General features: G+C 36.8%; 1 protein-coding gene across 1 annotated transcript in view; it reads right to left on the bottom strand.

The window, feature by feature from the left end:
* Positions 1-20,851, bottom strand: part of Top3beta (DNA topoisomerase 3-beta) — a 102,380-nt gene that overhangs the window by 17,804 nt on the left and 63,725 nt on the right. The window contains exons 8-12 of the mRNA XM_083143639.1: positions 17,858-18,062; positions 14,619-14,801; positions 4,633-4,842; positions 2,209-2,426; positions 1,053-1,277 (exon numbers count right to left, since the gene is read on the bottom strand). Of these exons, the coding sequence (XP_082999765.1) occupies positions 1,053-1,277; positions 2,209-2,426; positions 4,633-4,842; positions 14,619-14,801; positions 17,858-18,062 (1,041 nt within the window). The remainder of the gene's footprint in view (positions 1-1,052; positions 1,278-2,208; positions 2,427-4,632; positions 4,843-14,618; positions 14,802-17,857; positions 18,063-20,851) is intronic.

Below are 20,851 nucleotides of genomic sequence, written 5' to 3'. Positions count from 1 at the left end.
CCTCGTAGTTTCACTCCCATCATAAATATTCAATATATATATGCATTCACAGGAGATTGCAAACACCATTCTAACTAATAGTCCACTTTTATTGACTCTGGCAGGGTTATACTTTATCAAATCAAAATCTATGCTATCCTTCATGCAGTGCTATAAATGTGCTTTGGTTTGAATACAGAAAAATGCCATTCATGTAGTTTCCCCATTAACTATGTTATTTTCATATTTTCAATTATCACAGAAATGGAGGGGAAAATATGAAATTGTAGAAGTGCTTCTGAGACAAGAGTTTCTGAAAAATTCTGAGCTTAAAGTTAAAAGAACTCCAATCATTTTTCAAATTTGTTTTTTAAACTAGGCCTGTAACAAACATCAACCCTCAAAATTTTCAGTTTCGGAACTGGAACCGGAACTCACACCTGAACAAAAAAAAAATACAGTGAAACCCCAATTTTAATTTTCCTGGATTTTACATTTTCCCACCAGTTTTGATGGTCCCAACATAGGGACAAACAAACAAATGTTGCACAATTTTTCGGCAATTTTCCATTTTTCCATTGTCTTTTCACCTTTACTTACGTGAAATTTAGAAGAAGTGCGAAATCTTCTAAATTTCACGTAAGTAATTTTAAACCGCGTTTACTGCAACCATCATGAATTTTCACCTTTGTCTCCAGAAAAATGTAAAATCAAGGTTTCACTGTATATGGTAATGGACTGATTGATTGAATTGGTGTTTTAAGTCTACTTTCTGCAGAGATAGGCTAATCGGAACTGGACCTTCAGTTTAAAGTGGGATCTGAACCACTATGTACCTCCACCAGGTATCAAACCCTGGACACCTTGATCACAAGGCCACGATATACCACTGCACCATCAGGGAGGCCTATATGGTAATGGAGTATGGCATTGAACTAATCTCATGCATTGTATATAAATCTACAACAATGCCACTGTTTCAAAACCATCTCAACTAAAAGTAAAATAAAGTATCACCATGTTAATGTCACTTATAACTACTCAAAAAATGAAAGCTGAAAAAAAATATTTACCTGAAAGGTGGCCTGTTATAACAATATGGGCAAAAGGGATAACTCTTTCCCTTGGTGCCTGCAGAAAATGACAACAATTCAAACTCATCAAGAGGGCATTTCAACTCTCTGTAAATGCGAATGTTGCCGTTCTGTGGAAGATTGTAAGTTTCATCACAGTGAGAGCAGTGCAACCTGCAGGGTTTCGCCTGAATATACTTCATATATCTTCTGCACTTGCCACATCTGAAATGACAAAATAAAAAAATATACTTCATCATTAAGTATTTAAATTTCGATATTTTATGATAACATTTTTTCAAAGTCAGATTTATGCAGAGAAAAATTCAAGCACATCAATAATCTTCCATGGAGATTAAAGGCCCAATTCTTGATCTCTTAATGTGGTTACTGGCAAGTGCAAGCTGAACTGGGTTAGTCCTATATTCACTTAAATCAAGCAATCACACTTATGAGAAAACTTGACCTGGACAATCTTTGGATGGTACAAAAATACCAAAGCTCAACTTTGTAGAAAAATTGAAGAGTCTATTTTAACCCTTTCAGCATGGAGAACATATATCTAAAGAAACATAATTAATATTATACTTGTGGATAGATATAAATGTAATTATAACAACTTTGAAGAAAAATGTTATTTTAAAACTAGGGATGCGACAGATTAATTAGTAGTCTATTAGTATCGGCCGATATAGGCATATCAGTATATCAGCAAAATTAATTATTATTTTACCGATCTAATATATCTATAAATATCTTATACATAATTTAGTGAAAATTTCTGCTATTTTGTTATAATTTTTATGGATAAATTCCATGCTCTACTTTTAAAAAAAGTAAATGTCTAAATATGCAACTTCTTTTGCACTGAAGTCACCTGGAAACACATTTATTCAGAAGTTCAATGAACCATTCAGGTTCAAGAATCATTTGTAATTTTATATGGGATCGGTAGAATAGATTGGTAAAGTTTATATTGTTATCGGCAAAAAATTCATATCGGCCCATCTCTATTTAAAACTATGAAATTCACAGTATAATGAGAAACAATTACAGGGATAAAGCTCGACCCTCCTGCAAAAAAAAAAACATCATTATTATTGCATTAGAAGTCCTCCAAAAAAACCATCATTATTATTGCATTATAAGTCCATACCTGGAGAGGGCCCTTCCAGCAGTAGCCAGAGGCGAAAAGGAGACTTCAAACAGCTGATCCATCCCATCAATGTTTTTAACAAAATAATGGAATTTCAGTTTGAATATCTCCACAGTGTGTTGAAGAACAGCATTAAAATTTGCATTTCCATGAGCAATCAGGTTGAGCTGCTCCTCAACAGCTGACCTCATTGTTGGAAGCACAAGTTCTTGGTCAATCTGTCAATGACACAAGGGAATAACAGAATATACAACAGCTTCTTTGAAATTTTTTAGTAAAAATAAAGTACTTCAAAACATAACGCAAAATACTTAGAGAATGAAGACACAACTACAAAATTTACCAATAAACCCAATTTACTAGTCTTTCAACCAACGGATCTACCTTCTCACCATACAACCCCCCGGCCACCTCCTCCAAAAAATGCAAACTGAATAATTCCAGTTTTAAAATTCCAGAAAATATCAGTTTGTTAGCTTTTGCAATATTTTGACAGTTTACAAAATAAACACACATGAAATTGATTTTAAAAATACTGCAATGCCTATTTCGTACATGTTACCCTTTTATTAGTCTTTAATTTTTGCTGGAGACTTCTGTTCATACATTTCACAGTCAGTTGTGTACACATAAAAATTTACATTTTTGTAATTATAAGAACCAAAACAAACTTATTAACTTTCTGTTTATCATACAATATTAATTTATTAAATTTATAAGCATTTTTTTTTTTGTGGTAAAAGATGTCATTCATGACTAACGTTGTACATGCAAATAAATTGGTTCCACTCTTACTAAAAATTATCAAATTCATCTGGCCTCTAGCAGTTTATGATGTAACGTCGATGATAAAGTTAGTACCTTTCTCTTAATAAATTCCCTTTTGGAATTTCCCCCAATGCGTAAATATTCCCTGACTTATTTTATAGTTCTGCCGCTAGATGTCAGCCTTATCAGCTCTCCATGCATTTATGGCAAACTCCCCCCACCTCACTCCGACCACCAAACATTTCCCTTTTTACAACCCTCACGACAAGTAACTTGGTATTTCTTTGCGAAGGCAAATATGTTGGGTTTACTACAGCATTAAGTGTTAAGTCTGCGATAACAGTACATCGAAAATAAGCAAGTGATTTTTCTACAATCGTACGGCGATAGAATTTGCAAAGTGGAAGCTTGGCCTCGGAACCAGTGTATATAGGTATCTAGGTGATGTGCATGCAGCTGATTTGTTGATCCCCGTTTCCTGAATGGTTGATCCAGTTGCTGCAGGCCGCACATGCAGTAGCAAGAAGGAAGTAATATCGTGATTTTACCATACCAATTTCCACGATGTGTAATATGTAGAAAAGTGGATATTAGCTCTGAGGACTTAAATTGAAATAAGGTACGTTGAAGTGAAAATTGCCTAATTGAGTGTAATTAATATAGTTCACAAAATGTTTGGGTTATTAAATTAACATAGTGTGACCATAGCAAAAAGAACAGAAAAATATGGTGGCGCATGTATGCTAATCCCCCTTTAATGCCATCCTGAACTTATCTAGAATCTATGTACAGTCCCGAACATTTGTGTCGTTGCAAATCGATGAATAAAAGTCGTGGTGATCATTTTTGCACGACGGTCATCTTGGTAGATCAGAATACAAAAGATGAAGTTACTTGTAAAATATGAAGCAGACTTGTATTCCTCCAAGTCCCCTTGTAAATAACCTTGATTGCATTTTTAACCATTTCATTAACAAGCATCTAAAAGTTTTATGATGCAATACAATATTACCTGGCAGAACCGTTAAGAGTCATTTTAACTGCCCACGTCTCATTTTAATCTTGTGTGTTCAGAATCCGAAATGACTTATACAAGTTGGTATATCGTGTAAGCATAATAGTGGCATTGAGTAAGAAATAAGAGTATGAATTATGCATGGCACATAAAAATCTTGAACACAACTGTATTGCATTTCTTAAAGGTCCAATCATATTGCATCTATTTTTGTATTATCCTTCTTATGCATAAATGTTATGCTGTGATTTATGCTATAAAATAAATTATATAGATCAACAACCATTTTATGATTTACAAGTGAATGCATAAGTACTTAAGTATCACAAGTACTTACATTTCGGTAACCTAGTATATATTATTATTGGGAATCTGTGGTATGGTTTTAACGACATTGCCTTGTGGGATTTTTCTGTGTGTTTACGAAACCTAACAAGAACTCACGTTGCAAGCACAATTTTGTCTCTCGGTGTATTTTAGTTTGGTCGTTGTAGTTTATGAGCCTGACTACACACTATTAAATATGACCGGAAAGAACCGCGTTACAGCGTTACAATGATTAAAATGTTCACACTAATTTTAAATGCAAAATATGCAATGCATTGCACACTTTACCTCAGCCATTTGACAATATTCCATACCTTTTGATATCCATGCACAAGCACGATTCCTAATGTGGTTGGTATCAGCCTTCTACCAGATCCTACAGTGACGTAATTCCTCTGACAAATGTTGTTAATATGCACTGGGATGGAAGCATCAGTGCCAATCCCATGCTTCTCCATCAGGGTAATTAACTCTGCTTCTGTCAGGTAATCAGGAGGTGAAGTCTGGCATTCAATCAGTTTTGCCTGGGAACATAATGAGAATGTGAACATTATCTTCGACTCATTCCATTGATGCAGGCAGAAGTGCTTACAGAGGGAGAAGATATTCTTGGATGCACATCTTTTTGGGAAGTAATTACAAGAAGTATAGATATGCAAACATGTATCACTTGCTGTATTCACAAAAAAAAATATTTTCAACTGGAATTCAGATACACTGATTTTGCGTTCACCTTGTGCACTGATTAATAATGCAACAGGCTGAACTCTGTGTACTACAAATTGTTTATGAATGCCAGTTGCAAGCCTACACCTTCAACCTGCTGAAAGCTACCATCCTGATTTCAACTTCTTTTATAGCATAAAAGAGAAAGAAGTATTAAAAAGTTAAAAGACTACAGTTAAAGTATCATGAGCAAGTAGATACTACATACCAGGGTTGGCATTTTGCCAGTTTTTTTAAAAAAGAAAACAACACAGGTGCTTTTTTTTTCAGATAAAACCTGAAAAAAAAAACATGCAAAACAGGTTATGTTTAAAAATATAATAATATAATAATCCGTTGCGCAACAGACCATGAAGGGGCTAGGCATACCTACCGACTGCCGGTCTCCCTCCTACGCTTTCCTTTGTCACCTCTAAGCGTGCAGATCTTCAACCAGTATTGGAATAGTCGGGGGGTCAGCCCGACGTATCCCCAGCCATTATAGTAGGTCTCCGTGACCGGATTACGCTCACTCACTCGGAGTTCCCCAATTTCCTTACGATGGTGGGTTGCCACCGGCCCTATACATAGGCTGAATAAATTCTGATCAGAGCCGGATTCGAACCTACGCCGTCCCACAGCGAACGATCTCAAGACGAGTGAACGCCTTAACCCGCTCGGCTACGGAGGAGGACATGTTTAAAAATATATATTCTAAAAATAAAATAAATTTTCCCCTGGTAGTAATGTATCGTAATATTTAATTTGTATTGCTTTATACCTTATGCCCAATCAAGGATTGGGCATACATACCCAAATACAGACACCCACATATCCCATCTAAGTGCAAGGGTCATTAGGTTCCAAGTAGAAAAGGCTAATGAGAGCCATTTCTCACTATATCCCAACAAACAGCACCATGGATAATGCAACAAAACCCTAAGCAATACTCATAGTCTATATAAAATTTCTTTATTCAGTAAAAAGAAACTATTTTTAGACAAACAATGGCCTTGGTTGATGCAGGAGAACCATGTGACATGTCAGTCAAATCCCATATTTTATGATAAATTTCAAAGATAACATTTGTGCATATGTAAAACAGTGCCCAAAGCCTGAAAGTCAACTCATTTCAATTTGGCATAAAGATGCCAGAAAAAAATAGAAAATATCAATGTTTCCAAGCCTACATCCAGGTATTGTTCAAAACCACCCATGTAAGTCTGCCCTCTGGTGAGCAGACTTGGAACTTCTTCCACAGACTGACCACAGTCACATGTGACCTCAGTCAGCCAATCAGGGGCTTCCACAGCTAGGAAGTCACAGAGAAAGTGGCTACATCCTTTTATCATCCTGAGAGCATGCCTCTCTACCCTAGCTCACTTCTCTTTCTTGCCTGTCTCAAAGGAGGTTGTGGAGAGTTGTGGTGGTGAAAACAAGTGTGCCAATGGCCACGTTGGCCAAGAACAAAGGATTGGTATAATTTAAAGTCACCTAATATCCGGGTGCTGCCTAACATAGGCCCTAACATAGGCAAGTGGGACTACTGAAGTTTTGTAGGTCCAAGCCAACTTCACAAAAGGAATTTACAGGGTGACCTACAATGGCTTTAGTGAAAAATTGTTTTACACCCCCAAATCTGGTCAGCAAGGGCATAGGGCCTAGTTGCTGGGACTTAACCATCCATGCAGTACCCCTCAGGATTCCTACCCACATCAGACATCCACCCAGGGGAGCCCCGAAATCTGCCAATACTGTCTCCAATTCCCCAAGATCCAGTTGCAGGAAGGCACATGTGTAGATGACACAAGGTATCCCCTCCTTTGTTCTCCAGTGAGGGAGGAAAAAAAAAAGAGGATGTGTGGAGTGTTGGTGAATGTGTAACCCCAAGGTAAAATAGAATAGTTCTCATCGGCTGAAATGTAAGTACTGATGTCATATGTATTGCATGATTTTTGGTTTAAGGTAGAATGCTCATGTTTGGTTGTGGCCACGTCACTATATATATATATGTCTGGTCAAAGTAAATGTGTCTTTTAACTGTGATCGTTCTAGTCATCACTTGTTGTGTGTTATAAGACTGTGATGCCCCTCTGATCTACCGATAAAGAATAGGCTCTAAGTTCTTCTGTGTGCTAGCAGGCCTCCCACGGGACACTGGCTGCTATTCAGAGAACACCACACGTAGCATAGGGTCTGCGTGTGGCAGCGCTAAGTTGCTTTGGTCCCCAAACCCTCATACCCAGTCACAGTTATCTCTGGAGTAGGCGAACGAAAACAAGTTTCTGCACAAGAAGTGATGCGATGCGAGATTGCTCCAATGAACACGTGAAAGGTACCTGTATTGGATGGCTGGGAGGGGATGGGGGTAACCGACTGCACTTACCAACCAGTCTTCTCAGCAGCGTGTACTGCTTCGTTCTGCCCACTCTATTTCCCCCCCACCTTTGACACTATGCACAGCCTTGCTCCAGAGAAAACACATATCCGGCAATATGCAGGTTCTATTTTAAACCATCACGTTTTGGCGTTGCCTACGTGGGGATCTGATGAAATTTAAAATTCGTAAAAATATAGTTTTATTAAACTTTCATCTTCTTCTTCTAGTTGATAAATTAAAATTAAGTTTATTCGACCATGAGCGTATTGTCTAGTGTGTACGGGAGAAAACGAGATATAAGTTTTAACTCTAGGATTCATAATTTCTGAGATAACAATTTTTGGAATTTTGAATTTCCCGTTAAAATGCATGGCTCTATAACGAATGTTGTTATAAACACTATTTAAAATGCAGACTGTATTTATTATTTTAAAATTCATGTTAAAAGTGTAGGTAATTTTCATATGACTCGATGTGAATAGTTTACGTGTTGTTTGAATGAGTACAGTATTTACTCACTAGGTGGCAGTAGCCTGCAGCGCTGTCGCAAGTAGTTCGTTTTTTGCTCAATAGATGGGCTTTGCGGTTTCTCTGTGCGTAGATGATGTGTATTTTGATGTAAAAATTAAGGCTGATTACTTCATTTTTTTTTATTTTTGGTCATCGAGATAACTGGTACGGCAAAGCGGTAATTATGTAACTAATTGAAGGATTATGTGAGCTTAAATTGAAAGATGGTGATTGATTTCAAAGAGACTTAGTGTGCATAAAATCTCTCAGGAATAAAAGAAGAAGAAGAAAGTGTTGACCGGAACTGGAACTTTTGAACGCGGGGGAAAAATCTCGCAAGAAAGATGAAGAACGAGGAAAGTGGCAAGCAAATACGAATGGTGAAGAATCAAATGATATCGGATTTGTAAAGATATTACAAGCTATAATTGATATCAAGTTCTAAGCGCAAGAGTTCGGGAAATACGGACATGAACATGTAACGAGACGAACGATTGTCAGATTGCAGGATACCTGAAATTCACTGCCGGCTGTGAGAGTCACATGGTTTGTATTCGGAACTATAATGTAAGTACCAAATTCTTCTAATATTGAAGTGACAACTGGATGGTTGTTGAAGAAGCTTTGAGACATAACGTTTCAGCCATTGAAGCATGCTTGCATTGGTGTTATGGCCATTATATGTGAACTTCTCGAGTCACGAACCTAGGAATATAACAAAGGATGTGGCTTCGTCATATTGAAAACAATTCGATTACAGGAATTTGCTGAACGATAATATTTGAAAAGGATATGAATATGGACCTATAATGAGAGTAAAATTAACATTTCATATTTCTTAATTGTAAAAGTGAATTATAGTGATTGTCACTCCAAGTCATGTGACTTTTTTTTTTTTTTTAAACATATGAGTAACCTATAGTTGAAGTGTGGAATCTATCACCGCTGTTATCAGCTTTTATGTGTTAAACAAGCTGTTTGAAGACATGTTTTCATAAATTAGTTAAACTTGAAATCTATACATTTTTTTTTTATTTTGTTTAATTTTCCTATTGCAAAGGAAATCATGACTGAAAGTGATCATTATTTTTATTACTTGCTATGTTAATAAATGTGCATTTCGAAACCGTGGTGTTACACATTCACCTAAATAATTTATCAGTGTAAACAGATTTAATAATTTGTGTGCTAATAACTGTCTTCTCTTCCAGGAGGGGGGGAATTCAGGTTCACACTGATCATAATTAATTGTCCTCTTTGGAAATATACAGAAATCTTCATAGATTATCAATTTTAGAGTGATTTGCAAAAAATCGTTGGTATTGACAACTTAATTAAAGAATAATTAAGGAATTGCACACGTGAGAGATATATATATAGGGTGTCCCAGATAGTAATGATAGATTAAAGTTAGAGTTCAGTTGGATTGGCAGGTGGTGTAAATTTTACGTTTAATACTTTAAATTTTGGAAAATATTCAGCGGTGGCTCACTTGTCATAGCTTCCTATGCTACTGGCGAGGCGAATAGGGATGGGTTTGTCGGTTCGGTATTTAGTTGGAAGTTAAGGGGCAAGTTTGGGGAAACAGATAGGGGTTCCTTATCACGCGGTAGAATATTGGATAAACCCTCCACAGTTAGTTCGTCTCAGCTCTTATATTAGAAAATATTTTTCTACGAAAGTACCATCAGTAAGTGCACAATTCTTGCTATGAGAATGAAATACATATCAGGCAATATGCAGGAACTGTTTCGAACCCTCACATCCTGGTGTTGCCTACGCGTGGGCCCGACGAAATTGAAATTTTGTTAAGAAAAAATAAGATTATTAAATTTCGTCTTCTTCTTCTATTTGGTTAGTGCAAATTGGATTTTTCAATAGGCATGTAGCTGAGACTGTACTGAAAGAAACAAGCTATAATTTGTAACTCTAGCATTCGTAGTTACGGAGATATAGATCTAATTATGTAGTAAAAAAAAGAAAGAAAGAAAAAAGAAAAAATTGAGAGAGAAGAAGGGGGAGTGAAATGAAAAGAGATGGAAAAGAAGAAAGGAAAGGTGGGGCATGGGGGCAAGGGGGGAAGGGAGGTTCCTCTATGTGGGGGCCTCGGAGGGTTGGGATGATTGGTATGCAGAAAAAGAGAGCATTGCCCTGACTTCCGCTTCCCCCCTGGATCAGGGGGTAAGGTTCGGGGAATTAAACCATCACCCCTTCCCACCCCACCCCTAGGGAGCTGCCAAGGTAGGCAACTTCCACCCCCTGTATACTGTCTCTTTCTTTCTCCCTTTTTATTCATTTTGTCTAAGGAGGGCGCAACTTTCTTTCTTGCTCTCTCTTTTCTTCTCTTCCTATCCATTCGTGAAACAGAAGGGTCGCCCCCTCCGAACAGGAGAGAGAGATAGGAAGGGAGGGAGGGAGGGGGAGAGAGAGAGAGAGAGGGGGTTCTTTTTTGTTTAAAAAATTCTTAACCATTGTTATAACTGTATCTTTAGTCAAACTAAAAATAAATGTCTGATGAAGGGAGTGTGTGTTCTCCTGAAACGTCACAACAAATGTTTTTGTGCTTGTAATAACCGTAGACTACAAGAGAAATAATTCTAGAATGCAAGCAATACGTACGTACAAGAAAAACTATTTTCTTTACAAGTTTTCCAAAAAATATGTTACAATTGCAGAACCTCATATGTATTTAAGCAATAATTTACATTTTCTGAAGAGAAAAAAACCTTTTTGACTGGGTTTTTTGGTGTTTTTTTTTTTTTCAAAACTGGGCCAACCCTGCTACATACAGAATTTTGAAATTCTTTTGAATTGAGCTAATTTTATAACTTAAACCAGTATCTGCGTTAATGTTAAATGGAATTGTAAAATACGAAGAGACCTAATCAAAGACTGTGAAATTATTTGGATAGAACTCAATTTTCAAAAAAACAAAAAACTTCTAATTGGATCGTATTATCGCCCACATAAGAACTCTCCTATTTCCATCCTAGAAGCCTGCAGGGATTCGGTATTAGCAGCAATGACAAGTGGTGATATTATGCTATTTGGTGATTTCAACCTGTCCATCAATTGGGAAAGCCCAAATACGGGAACTATAAACTGCCAAAATGATCAGTGGTTTATTGATACGTTCATTCACGGAATAGGGTTAAACCAGTTCAACTTGCATAAAACACGTGGTGACAGTAACCTTGACTATGTACTGGCAACCCTGCCTAATATGCAGGTAACTACAGGAAAAAATCTTCTAACCTCCGACCATGACTCACTCGACGTCACAATGCACCTGCCTACCACGAAGAAAGACAAGGAATCCGTCAAGCAGAACCAACGCCCCCACCACCTATGGCGAAAAGCTCCATGGAATGCCATCCAGCGGGCGCTCAATGTCTACCCTTGGTTTTTGCTGATGGAAGAGGAAGTGAACGAAGCCGTTGAGAACTTTGTCGAAATTCTGCATGCCACGATAAAGGACTTCGTGCCCACTGCGAGACCGAGATCTACCAAATACCCCGTCTGGTTCGACAGAGAAGTTCTCTTTGTGTTAAAAAATAAAAAACAGGCTTGGTACCTATGGAAGCAGCACCCTAATGTTCACACTCACGGTACCTATTGTGACATCAGACGTCATTCAAAATACCTACTCAGAAAAAAATATAGTGAACATATAAATAACATAACAACCGAATGTACTACAAACCCTAAGAGATTCTTCACTTTACTAAATTCAAGAAAACAAAGCCCAGTTATACCTAAAGAAATTGTTCATAATACTGATATTGCTAGTGGAGAAGAAAGAGCCGAACTTTTTAATGTTTTTTTTCATCAGAACTTCTCACCTCCCTCACTTTCCGACCCTCTCCCCCACTTAAATGCTGTCTGTCCTCACACACTATCTTCAATCAAAACATCCCCCGAGGAAGTAAAATACCTTCTCGCTTCATTGCCCCTCCACCGGTCCCTAGGTCCAGATGAAATCCCCACAATATTCCTACGTAAAACTGCCAACTCCTTGGCTCTTCCTCTGTCTGCCTTACTCAACAAATGTTTCTCTAAGGGTGTGTTTCCTAAAAACTTCAAACGGGCCAACATTGTGCCCATTCACAAAACTGGAGATAAAAAATGTGTAAAATCCTATAGACCAATCTCGCTTCTATCGCCACTATCAATTATTTGTGAAAAAATCATCAAAAACAGGTTACTTCAGTTTACGTCACCATATATCAACACAGCACAACATGGTTTTCTTCCAGGCAGCTCTTGCCTAACAAATCTTTCCGTCTTACTTTCGCATGCTGCCAGAGCTATTGATAATAACTCCCAACTTGACACTATATATTTGGACATTTCGAAAGCCTTTGACAAAATTAATCATAAATTTCTCCTTCATAAATTATTATCCAGATTTAACATCCATGGCAAATTTCTCTCTTTACTCCAGGACTACCTCCATGAGCGTGAACAACGTGTTGTTCTTTCAGGTACCTCTTCTAACTTTCTTCCCGTTTTGTCTGGAGTTCCCCAGGGGAGTGTCTTAGGGCCGCTCCTATTCCTTCTGTACATGGATGACCTCCCTGAAAAACTGTCCTCCCTCCCTATCAATATACTTTTGTTTGCGGATGATTGTAAACTCTTTAAGGAGATCTCATCGCATCATGACATGATGATTCTTCAAAATGCTCTCACAGAACTTGTTAAGTGGTGTCGTCAGTGGAATTTAGAACTAAACCCTCAGAAATGCTCTTTCCTTACTTATTCCCTAAAAAAGAACAAAGTGGTGTCTACTTATACTATTGAAAACAAACCAATCCAAAACGTTTCCACCCAAAAGGACCTAGGTATTATCATGGATGAAAAACTCACTTTTAATTATCATATTATTGCTACCACTAAAAAAGCCATGCGCCTTCTCGGTCTTCTATACAGATTTAGCGAAATTCAAAACCCATCATCTCTTGCTTTATTCTTTAAATCTTTCATCTCGCCCATCCTTGAATACTGTTCCCCAATTTGGGCAATGGCCTCAAAAACCAATCTCACCAGAATAGATTCTGTTCTCAGTTTCTTTCTTGCAATTGTTCGCCATAGAATACCTTCCTTTCGACATGTATCCAAATCAGACACCATGGCTGCTCTGAATATTCACACTCCATCCTTTCGTCGTGATCTAGCTGACATGAAATTTTTATACAAAATAATAAATGGCAAAATCAGAACAGATCTCCTAATCAGTGAATTCTCACTTAGGGTACCCCAAAAGCTAACGCGCAACCTGCAACTCTTCCACAACCCAACCACTAGGCTATCCCTTCTACAACGCTCCTTGTTTTACAGGCTCCCAGAAATCTACAACAAACTTCCCCTGAATGTAGATATATTCCTTCCAGAATGTAACTTTTGTATATTACTGACGAAGAACATGTAAATCTATCCCATCTTGTTATTGTTTTTTATCTTTTGTTATTATTTGTTTCTACTTTATGTTGTTTCAGTGTAAAATGGCCAAATAAGACTGTATCTGAAACTCTGAGTAAATAAATAAATAAATAAATAAATTATCCTAAGACAATTTTTACAACATTCTTATCACAGTGAACAGTCACTTACACATCAAATGGAAGCAAAACAAATAAATAATCTACCACAGAAAAGCATTATTCCAACATTCATCTACATATTCACAGGTGTTGTGTTGAACACAAACCTTAACACTGCATTGAATCTGAAAATATTTCAAAATACATTTTGAAATCTATGTTATTCATTAATTTCTGTATGTTCTTTTATGCAAGTGTCAAGCAAAGTTTTTAAACACAATCTCAATGCATAATGTTTTATAGTGATAATGTTAAAAACCTGTTATATGTTATATAATCTAGAATCAAAGTTAAGAGTTTAGAACTTGTGTGCTTTTAATTTTATCTTAATCTGACAACAATAAAAATTATAACCTGTGGCTCCACAGCCAGTCTCCCTCCCTAGAGGTGTGGAGATCTTCAACAGGTAATGGGGTGACGTGGGGTCAGCACGTTGAACCCCCAGCCATTATAGGAGATTTCAGAGATCGGGTTACGCTACTCACTCGTAGCTCCACATTTTCCTCACGATGGTGGGTTGCCACAGGCCCTATACACAGGCCAAAAACCCAGACTGAACCCACGCAGACTCGAACCCATGCGATCCCGCAGTCGGAGCCCCAAGCATAGCACCTTAGACCGCACGCCCACGGAGGAGGACTCTGACAACAATATGAAGGTACAATAATGTATATTGTAGAGATGGGATAGATTAATGTGTATGCTCTCAATGTTGGCTCATACAGGCATATCAGTGCATCAGTTTATAAATAAAATTTTAGCAAGCCAATATTTCTGTAAATACTTCTTGTTGACTCCTCAATTATGCAACTTATGGTTTTCTGACAAAATTTCTGAATATGTAGTTTCTTTTTCCAAGACAAAACATTTTGCATGATCCTACTTATGTATATTAATTTAATAAGGTAATTTGATCATTCATTTATTCAGTCAATGTTTGCAACTGACTATTAGAGCGATAGAGGATCATCATCACTCATCAGTATTAGTAAATTTTATATTGGTACTTTATTGATAAGAACCAAAATATCATATCTGTCCTTTAAGTACCTAGGTACATTGTATTGAGGTATACAATTTTACCAACACTGAAATTCTCACTTACTTCTTGAATGGTGGCATAATCATTGGTGGTAAATTTTGGGACAGTCTCATTTTTGCTGAGAGCCTGCCAATGCATTATGTTTGTATATCCTGGATCCACCAACGTTTTTCCAGTACACGAGAAGCTCTCATTACCAAACTGGAAGGACGCTGTTGTGCTCAAATATTTGCAATCTTGGGACACCTGCAATAAAAGCCATGGGATTACAAACTGGTGGCAACCTGCACCTGTAAGATAGGTATTAGGGGTGGAACAGGTGAACACAATGCGGAATGAGGCTTTGAAGAGTCAAAGCCTTGGACTCGTGCAAAAATATACACTTTTCATAAATTTTACACCAATATTGTGTGACAAAGGCACATTTCTCAAATAAATGGCAGGCATTTTAATATTTTGACTATCTGATATGTAAAGGTAAGAGGTAAAAGTTATTCTTGCACATTACAATATGCTGTGTATATGTATATAGGGAACGTGGAGGTAGAGCACCACATATTCATAATCTCCGATTGCTATTTGTGGAGGTGATGTGATCAGCATCATGCTCTGGACATCTTCCCCACCTACTGATCTAGGTATCTATACATTTTAAAGCAAAACTCTGGCACTCTGATATGGAATACTAATATGTTGATATTTAAAACCATTCTGAACAACTTTAAATTACTAAAAGATCAAAGTACTGGTATTAAAGTTTTCATCCATGTACAGATTTTTCTTTTTGGAAGTCGCTTAAACTGATTGGTTGATTAACAGTAATTGAAGATGCAACAAATACATTTTATGATTCTTCTGCAATACAATGCTAAGCACTGAGATTGGGTATTTGAAAAAAATATTCAAAAATTTTTTTTCAATGAATAGAGGTTCACTAACAGTATTATTCACTTTTAGTCTTGTGTTAATCAATAAAGATTTTTAAAACCAAAGCAGTACAATTTTTATACACACACATATATTAGGGAACAAACAGATAAATCAGTAGTTGATGTGTGTCGGTGTTGGCATATCAGGGTATCGATTTATTGGCATGTGATCTTTCTGTAAATACCCTATTATTAGGGGCACATACTTTTGGTAAATAAAAAAGCAAAATTTCGGTACAAAAACGGAGTCAATTTCGGGTTCAAAAGCGGTAAATAAAATAAAATATCGGTGTTATAGCGGTGAAAAAATGGATGAAAAGTGGTATATAAAAAGACATATTGGTTTTAAAATTGTGAATATAATCCTAAATTTGATTTGAAAACTACACTTATTCCACAGAAGTAACATTTCACTTCTAATAGCACATTTATGTAGTTATCAGAGTATTAAGTTTATTTCTGTGTAAAGGAGCCCATTTTTGCTTCTCCAATATTAACAGCAGAATTAATAAATTTTCCGGGAATTGCATAACTCTCAGGATAATTCAGACCTCCAAAGGTGTCGCGTCGGTGAATAAACCCTGAATTTCGTATTTAAGAGTTAATTTCGCTTTTTGCAGTTCATTTCGCATTATTTCGTGACAAAATATGATCACAAAATGCATCTCACACCTTTCAAAAACATGAAAAATTAACACTACAATGTGTTTTTTCAAATTTCGTTTTTTCGTTAAAAACGAAATATGCATGCCCCTACCTATTATTAACTGCAAAAGTTATTTATTTTTTTAAAAACATGCAGGTGTAATTCGTACACAGTTGTTTATTCAAAAAAGGAAAGAAAGGCTTAAAGCCATTGCATTCACTTGTTGCTTTTATGAACTAATGTATTTGTGAAAATACTATGTGGGTTCTTGGTTGAATATCTGCAATTTTATAGTGGAGCAGTAGAATATTCATTATTAGTACATTTTATATGTACTTTATTGTTCTGCCCCTAATATACTATATTGGGCCATAGTTCACACATACTGACAGCATGGCCATAGCAACAAGATAAAGAAAAGGGTTAGTCAAAAACATATACACCTTGTTCCAAAATGATTTGAACGATTTCAACTTGATATATTTTATTCATAAATGGTCAAAATAAGATGCAATTTCATACATATGTATTGTAACTGTCCAAGTTTAAGTGCCATTGGTTATTGTGAAGTTAACTCACAAATCCTCAATGTGAGCACCCTTTAGTTATTCTGCACACATCAATATGGTAATTGTTAGCTGCATGCCCAATCTATTGATGTGATGTGACAATCTCTCCTTAAGGAACTCCTTTGCATTAGGGTGGAAGTGGCATTTGGCTTCATCGAGCTGATAGATAAAGATTGCACTGTCAGGTGTCAGGTGTTGGTATAAGGCATGTAGTCAGCATCTTCAAGAATGTTTCGCCAGTTATGGCAGCCATTTTACAACTGATTAGCCTGACACCTGATGCCAGAACGTAGAACTACTGGGACCATTAAAAAAAAACAACTTAAGGATGTGTTCAAATATATTTCACGGCATATTTGATTGGTGATTATGTTGTATTGCTCATGGAACGTGTTTTTATTGTTTGAATCATTTTGAAACACCCTGAATATATACCCTCAACATCCGCATCAATAACCACCGCTCCTCCACCCACAACCTGGACTTCACTGTCACCGTCCACACCAAACACCACAACATCAGTTTCAACGACTGCTTCTGGGCAGCAATCATCCATCTCCTACCCCAACCAGCCAACACCTCTGTTCGCAAAAGATGGGAGAGGGCCTATATATCGGCCACGAGAACCACTCCACCTGGCTTGAACAAGGCCACCCAGTAATGCTCATCCCTCACCCACCGCCTCTCCCAAGCCATCCCATCCCTCCCACCCTCCCAGCTCATCCCACACACTCACAGTTTACGACGAGCCTGGTGACGAAACAGTGTTTTTTTCGTTCTATGCATCGCCTCTTCTCCGAAGGGACCTGGCAACTCAGCACTGCCCCAACTTCCGGTTCAGTCTTTTTCTCCTCACACCGATGATGCTATGAAATTAGCGAAAATTTTGAATTTTTCTACCGTCCGGTGAGTGTTTCCTTTTACCTTCTTTCATTTATATATATATATACACATAAGAATTGGAACAGATCATAAGTCAAATGGGATTCAAAATAAATAAAAGGAAGTCTGCCATTCAATCAATGCCTGCAACAAGCATAAGTGCTAACAACAATAAGCAATCTAGACATAAAAATGTAACTCCATGCATCTTCGACTCTACTTTTTTTTCACTCAAAATTTTGCATTTTAAGAGTTGTTGAGTGTGCACTCACTCACCGTGGCAATAAAGTGGCGTGTGATGTAATCATACAACCTCCAAGCATCACCCTCCAGATCATTTTTGTTGGCAAGTTTCATTGGAGTAATGGGAGGGTGGTCTCCTGCATCATGGCCTTTCCTTGGTCGGTTTATTCCCTGGGACAGGATCTCCCTCACTTCTGCTCCCCATTCTGAACTATGCTGCTGAAGTTTCACTGCTCCTCTGCAAAGTAGCAAAATGATCATATTACACAATGTGTTCATGTCATGTGAGAAATTACAACATGCATATGTAACTTACATGAGAAATTTCAATTAACGTTCAAATGCTATAATCAGTGTCAACTGATTGAGGCTGTACTGCAATAGCACCCTGATTATGGAAGCAATTATATAATTACTAGGGCTGAGCTGATACCAATACATCAGCCGACACCAGTGGTAACGGTATCGGAAAGTATCGATTGGAATTCATCTACCGATACCAGCTGATACTTTTCTGGCATATTAATCTTTCATAGGGTCTGCAAAATGCCACGGTACATTTTTGCACAGTTTAATTATCTTGAAAATGGAGCAAAATTCAAACTTTATTTTTATTTTGCACAATTTGTGAAAGAAAAACTGTATTTTTTATTACATAACATCTATTTTAATATTCTCATGTAATTCTTGAATATTCTAAAGTAAATGTATTGGTAAATTCATTCAAAATTGAAGATTATTTACACACCAATACTGATCAATATTTTGAAAAAATGTAATTATTGCAATTTTCAAGTATCGGTATCGGTGGGAATCAGTACAAGTATCGGCATGGGTATCGATTCAAAGTGATATCGGCTCAGCCATAATAATTATAAATAAAATGATGATGGACATTTAATCATTATTTATGCTTAACACAATTGGTCAAAAGTGGCAGAAAAGTCACTAAAAATAATTACATATAACTTAAAAGGCATTTCGGCATTCACACAATATTTTGCTTGATTTCCATTAAAACATAAAATTAAACAATGTCTTTTCTACACAAAAAAACTCTTACAATTAAAACTATTTAGAGCAGGGGGGGTGGGTCTTCCAACACGTGGCCTGCAGAGTCCTTTGTCTTGGCCCGTACTCGTATGATAAATTAAGCACTTAACAAAAAGTACCGCTTGTGACTGGTAGATGACAGCATCTTACAGTTCTCAATACCGCAGTATAACTTTGTGGCCTGCGAACGTCATTGAAATTGTTAATGTAACCCGCACTGTCTGACGAGTTGAAGATTCCTGATTTAGAGTGTAAGAAGACAGACAACTTATACTTGTGGCTAAGTCTTCCAAATTTCTGACAGTTCTCCTTGTCTAACTCTTCTTTCCTGCATTTCTGTAAAATGGTGACCACTACCTGTATTCTGCATAGATCTCACCATGCCATAAGGACAAAAATTGAAGGCATCTCCTACAGCGATACAACACAAAGTAATTTGTCATTTTTACTGAATGGACTGTTCTCACTCTTGGTGATGGAAAGAAATAATAATTAGATCAGAGAAGAAATGAAGCATTTATTCCACTTTTTGTGATGTAGGGGAGACCGGGGTAATTAGAACAGGAAACAGCCTGTAGAAGTTCCACTGTAAATTACTCAGAAAGTTACTGATGGATTTTTTAAAAATTTCTACCATTTAAAAGGACATCTTTTGCATATTTTTGAAAAAAAGAATGACCATACCTGCATTGCAAATACTCGTCCAAAAAAAAAAATTGTCATGACACCATAAAATTGTTCCAATTACCCCATTTGGGGTTAATGGAACATAAGTTAGAAATTTCAACTGAATAGCTTTAGATTGCTGTTGGGGTAATACGAACATCATATATAAATGTCCCATTTACCCTGCAAATTTGAACACAATAGCTCTACTTCTTCTGGAGTTATCAATGCTTGTTTAAATAAAATCCCAAGTTAACGTCTTTTTTTCATAAAGTTCAATTTCCCAGCTGTGAAGCAAATATGTGTGAATGAAAATCAGTGTTCTATGATTTATTTGAAAGGTTACAAGCCATTCTACAATGTAGTAAAGAAAAAACTTCTAATAGTTACATGTACAATCTAGTATACCCAAGCGAAATCAAGCAAATTACGCAATGTTCTAATAACGCATTTGCAGAAATTTTTGGGGTAATAAGAACTTTGCTTATAAAAACCAGGCAAATTGCCCATAGAGAACCAAACTCACATGAAATGATGTGTGCCCTTATGTTTTATTATAGGGGTGAAGAAAATTTTGAAAGGGTTCTTTCATTCACATCCAGTATATGCAAAAGCAGAGAAACACCAAGCATGCGTCACATCATTTTTGCAGGTGTATAATAAAAGTCAAATAAAACTTACTTTTGTGTAGTTATTCCAATAACAAATTTTCTGCATGTAGGTTTAGTGTAGGTACATAGGTATGAAATGTTATTACACCAGTCTTTTCGTTTTAAATTATTCTACATTAACATGTTCCAATAACCCCATGTTCTAATTACCCCGGTCTCCCCTAAAGAATAATTTCAACAATTTCCATACTGAGAAATCTTAAGGAAGAGCCTGTCGTGCTCTTTCACTCGATGATATCGATGGCTGTGAGAACTCACATGTAAGCAGTAAATGGAAAATTTCAACTGTCAAGTTATGTTGTCTGCACAGTACAAAGATTTTAAGTTTCAAATCAAAGAACACTGCAAAAATTTTCCCTTCTTTGCACTCTGATATCGCTTGTTGATATTAGATGTAAAACCAGATAAGAAGTATGTAGAAATTTGATCGAAAAAATTCAGTCCTCTACCAGGACTCACACCCAGGTCTCTTGCATATGGTGCCATTGCTCTACCACTGAGCTACCGAGCCAGCCTTGCTTCGCCTTTTGCTGCCACTGTTTTACCTGTGTGGGATAGTCTCTGCTAGTGCTAAAATTTCTACATAGTACAGCTCCTGTGTGCCTAATCTTCAGATAAGAAGTGATCCCATATTTGA

Source organism: Lepisma saccharinum, chromosome 1, assembly GCF_977018435.1.
Source record: "Lepisma saccharinum chromosome 1, izLepSacc3.1, whole genome shotgun sequence".
NCBI classification, from domain to species: Eukaryota; Metazoa; Arthropoda; class Insecta; order Zygentoma; family Lepismatidae; genus Lepisma; species Lepisma saccharinum.
The sequence above is the reverse complement of the archived record's forward strand: the minus strand, read 5'-3'. Positions and strand labels throughout refer to the sequence as shown.